The sequence below is a fragment of the Phaseolus vulgaris genome, chromosome 8, assembly GCF_000499845.2.
Source record: "Phaseolus vulgaris cultivar G19833 chromosome 8, P. vulgaris v2.0, whole genome shotgun sequence".
Taxonomy (NCBI): Eukaryota; Viridiplantae; Streptophyta; class Magnoliopsida; order Fabales; family Fabaceae; genus Phaseolus; species Phaseolus vulgaris.
The window spans coordinates 56,958,814-56,964,145 of NC_023752.2; the positions used below are offsets into that span (position 1 = coordinate 56,958,814).

The 5,332-nt window shown below is 31.6% G+C and overlaps 1 protein-coding gene across 1 annotated transcript; it reads left to right on the forward strand.

Moving 5' to 3' along the window:
• Positions 1 to 3,441: 3,441 nt before the first annotated feature.
• LOC137824181 (abscisic acid receptor PYL4-like) lies at positions 3,442 to 4,621 on the forward strand. Its single transcript, XM_068629666.1, has one exon. It carries the CDS (start codon positions 3,582 to 3,584, stop codon positions 4,212 to 4,214), a length of 633 nt encoding a protein of 210 aa, XP_068485767.1. The 5' UTR covers positions 3,442 to 3,581; the 3' UTR covers positions 4,215 to 4,621.
• The last annotated feature ends 711 nt before the right edge of the window (positions 4,622 to 5,332 follow it).

Consider the following 5,332-nt stretch of genomic DNA (forward strand, 5'->3'; position numbering starts at 1 on the left):
TTCCTTGTTCATTGTCAAAGTAGTTTAATTATACATCTAAGATAAATACATAGGTAAAAGACTTTGCTTAAACCAGTTGTTTTGTTCGGGAGAAATTGAAAGAGGGAACCTTCACGAGTTTGGATGGGAACTTTGACCATTTCTAAAACATTTATATGAATTTGAATTAATTTTATTTTTTAAATATTTTGTTTAAATAAGATTATTCAAATTTATTAAATTGATTGGATAAAGTATTTTACTTACCACCCAATATAAAAATACTTAAATATCAAACAATTCTCGATATTAGTATTAATAACTTTTTTGATTAATCTTAGTTGATATTATTTTTTCGTCAAAATTTGTAAAAAAATAATTATTGATATTAACATTTTTTTTAATTGAGGTTGGTTGAAATTGTTTTCGATTGATATTGAACACACTTATTTAGGTACACATATTAGCATTTGAAAAAGAAAATATAACAAACTATTGGTAGAGAATAAAATTTGTGTGATGATATAAATAATAACCATTGTAAACATGAACAAAGAAAACTATGATAGGTTTATTATGCATTGATCTAAAAATTATGGGGACACCTTTTGACATTATACGAAGTTATCAGTTGTTTAAGCTCCAAGTATTCAGATTAAAGGAGGAAGATGAAAACTACTTCGTATGCTAATGGAGTTGGATGGTCTGTAGTCGACCGAATTTGGTTCATGCAATTAGTGTTGTTAGCAGATACATGATAGATGTTGGACAAGCTTTATGAAATTTTTTGAAATGGGTGTTGAGATATTTAAGAGGAACAATATTATATGGTCTTGTCTATAAACGACTTATCCTTGACAAAGCTATTACAGAAAGGTATGTGGATGCTATTTAGGTAGGGAATGTTGATATCAGAAAGTCACTTTATGTGGTATGTCTTTTACCTTGTTTGATATTGTAATTTGTTGGAAATTTAATCTTCAATCAAGTGTGGTTTTATCAACTACTCAAGTAGAGTATATCACACTCACATAAGGGGTAAATGAGACATTGTGGTTGAAGGAAATGATTGGAGAGCTAGGAATTGTCTAAGATTGTGTGATTATTCATCATTGTGATAGTGAAAGCGCCATAGACCTATTTGATCATTAGATTTACCATGAGAGGACGAAACATATAGACATCAGACTGTATTTCGTAAGAGACATTATTGAGTTTGGAGAGGTTAGAATCGAAAAGATAGTCTCAAGAAAATCCAATAGATGTGTTTATGAAATCTTTGCCAAAATCGAGGTTTAGACGTCTGGAGTTGGTTAATTTTTCATTTGAGAAAAATGGAAGTTGAAGATGGAAGCTTTTCCATCATTTGGAGTCAATGAGAAAAATTGTGATAATTAATTCTAAATCATGTAGAAGAATTTAGTCAAAAGGTTAGATCGTAAAGGATAAAAAGATAGTTTAATGTGAAGGATGAGAAAACCATTTACTAGATACTATCTAGTAGTGTTAAACCATCCAATAATAATGTTGAGACAAATTAAATATTTAGTGGTGTTTATTATAAATATCTTAATAATTATTTTTTCCATATTATTATTATTTTAGCTAAATCACATAAAATAATAGTGGCAGAACATAAAAATAGGGACTTTAATTTATTTTTTTATTTTTTTAAAAGGATTCCTATAATTTCATATACTCTTTTTCCTAATAAAAAATATATTTTTAATTAACTAAATATCTTTATTTTAGAACCGAGAACGTTAAAGGAGAAAGCTATTTAAATTATTTTTCTCCTACGCTCATCCGTTGAAATAACAAAATTCGCCCAAAAGAGATCATTTCGATTTCTTAATTTCACATTAAATCTTCTATCAATTTTTTACTAGATTTATGTCTAAAATTTTCAAAATCATTTCATAATACACTACACATATCCTTAAATATTTGGATTAAAAAAGTTAAGGGTTTTCCATAGAAAAAAATTCACAATAAAATCAATTACTTAATTTCAAAACTAGAAAAATAATTGGTTGAGAAAAGGTTAAAAAAAATGGCCTAATTAGAAGTATATATTAAACCAGAAGTATAATTATAGGACTATACTTAGCATTATATTTAGTTAAAGAAACGAAAATTCTAATTAAATTCATCACGTAAAACAACTTTTAAAATGTTTCGAAACTATTATATGATATTTAATTTAATTAATTAAATTAGAATAAGGCAAAATATGACCCGAAAATTCACTTTAATAAATATCAAATTTAACTTTTAGAATCCAAATCCTGTCAGTTCCTTAGACAGTTTTACTGTTATTGAGATTTTGAATTCTGAAAATAATGAAATCTGGGTTTAAATATTTTAAAGGGCAATTATGAAAAATATATAAACACATTTACAACATGAAATATTTTATGTATTTTCCGATCACGCCAACTAGCTTCTTTACGTCAAAAGTAAACACGAGAAAAATATCATCTGATTTTAAAATTTTGGCCACCAAAAAAAAAACACACCACTTGAACAACATCGCTATCAACTTGTTCATACGCCGGACCTTCTAGACTCTTCTTTCAAACATGGTCTATTTCCAAACATGCCCTAACAATTCCTGCACGGCTTTTGATTTTTAAACAAAGGGGAAAAAAGAGAAACAAGAAAAAGGACACAGTTTGAATAGAAATTGAAGAAGGAGAATGAAAATGGCGATAAAAATGCAGACACACCAATTGGTATTTGAAAATGAGAAATGTTTTAACTTTTAAGAAGACGATGAGGGCAAAGCAAGTTTGGTGGTTTAAGAAAGAATATTTTTTAGCAAGTTAAGAAAAAATAATAATAGATGAAGTGGGAAAGTTGGAGTTTGGGATAAAGAAATAAGATCATTGACGAAACCTAGTCTAAAGGACAGTTGCAAGTTGAGGATCCACTTGCACTCCCCTTGCCTCCTACAATTCAATTCAATACTACCATTTATCTATCTATCTATTCTCTCACCAACACCAACAACAAAATAAAGAGAAAGGTAGCCCTCTTTCTCTTTCTCAAACCACTCCAACTTCAATTAATATGGGCTCATTATTGTTAACAACATAATCATTTCTCATCCATTTCTATACATCAAAACACCATTTTTTATTAATCATATTTTGATAATCCTATTCTAAATTACAATTAAATAATTTTTTTATTTAAATATGGATTTTATGAGCAATCTCGAATAATATTTTCTTTTCTTTTTGTTATTGTACTTTTTGGATTACCTTCTACACATCTCAGCCTATAAAACCAAACGATAGAGAGTAAAAAGGAAAAACATGAGGCTTAAAGTATCGTTCTAGACTTCAATACTGTTCGAAAACATAAAAAAAAAAATTTTAAATATTTAAAAAATTAAAGAAAAGATACTCCAAGTTGAACTAAAAAAATAATAATTAAATAAAAATCTCACAAAGCAAGACTAGTCTCTCATCTCCCTACATCCTCTAAATATATATATGATTGCTCATACAACAACAACCATTTATGCACAAACCCTTTCAACATAACATCACAGCAACAAATCTTATTGTTTGCTATTATCATTACATGAACTACAGATGACTTGCCCTATTCAACTCCAACGATTCAACCCTGCAACCGACGCATCCACCGCCATCGCAAACGGCGTTAACTGTACCAAGCCGCCGCACACGGCGCCGTCAACGCGACGTCTCTTGCCCAAAGGAAGCGTGCCGGAGGCGGCGGCGCGGCACCACACGCAAGCGGTGGGGCCCGGCCAGTGCTGCTCCGTCGTGATTCAGGCTATCGAGGCGCCGGTCTCCGCCGTGTGGCCCGTGGTGCGGCGCTTCGACAAACCGCAGGGTTACAAGCACTTCGTGAAGAGCTGCCACGTGGTCGCCGGCGAAGGCATTCGCGTCGGCGCGCTCCGCGAGGTGCTCGTGGTCTCCGGCCTCCCCGCCGTTTCGAGCACCGAGCGCCTCGAGATCCTTGACGACGAGCGGCACGTGATGAGCTTCAGCGTGATCGGCGGCGACCACCGCCTGAGGAACTACCGGTCGGTGACGACGCTCCACGGGGACGGTAACGGAGGGACAGTGGTGATCGAGTCCTACGTGGTGGACGTACCGGCCGGTAACACTAAGGAGGAGACTTGCGTGTTCGTGGACACAATCGTACGGTGCAATTTGCAGTCCCTCGCTCAGATCGCCATGGCAAATCAACAACACTGAACAAACAAACACTTTCTTTCTTTTTTCTTTTTTCCTTCAGCGTTTATTTTTGTTTCGAATACGGGTTGGAACGAGTTTCCGTTCCGTGTTTGAAATTGGTGGAAACCCACACCGTTAAGATTTGTTTTTGGAGAATTTAAGATCAGACTGCGATGGTTGAAATGAATGTGACATATAATATATGATATATATGATTCATGTATATATACATATAATATATGTGCTTCCTTCCTTCTATTCATCTCTTCTTTTATTTTTTTCTTCATTCTACTACCTCTTCTGTCTGATCCACCACTGCCACTGCTTCTTTTGCACACAATCTGTGCTCAATTTCTTTTCAATTTTCATCTTCTTTCTGTAATGTAAATCCCTTTTTTCATCTACTGGAAGAAAACCATTCTATTTGAGTTTATGCACTGCAGAATATATATGGTATGAAATCTTCATTTAAATATTATAATGAGTGTGTTGATTACATGTTGTAAAATACAATTTACTATAGAATAAATTTAATGTATAGTAATTTGTGATTGAAAATAAGTATATATAAAACTGTTTAACATGTTGATGTATAACTTATTTTCTCCATCCATTATTGAAATTTGATTATTACAAACCTGCAAAGATTTGACCCAAGTGTGAGGAACTTCAGAAATATTCAATAACTATTACTCGATTAAAACACACTGTTTAGTTTAAAATACTTACTAAAATCTGCGTGCACGACCAAATTTATGAAGATTCACTAAACACAAATTAAATCTCTAAATATTTACCAAACAAAAATCAAATCTCTAATTTAAGATCTAACTTATTCAATTTTTTTGCAAAAATTAAAGTTTAATATTACTAATTTTGTTTTTTCTTATTATATATTTTATATTATGGTCTCTGAATTGAAATTTAGAGTAACATCCACGCTCACAGACATAATTTCGAGATATATTTGATAAATTATTACTTCTAAGAGGTAATATTTTTTAATTCAGAAAAATTGATTGGCTATTAAATAAAACAAATTGATCGTTGAAGAATATTTAATATATTTTATTACATGTATCCAATTTTTTAATAAAATAATTATTTTTGTTAAAAGAAATTATTTATGTATTATACAC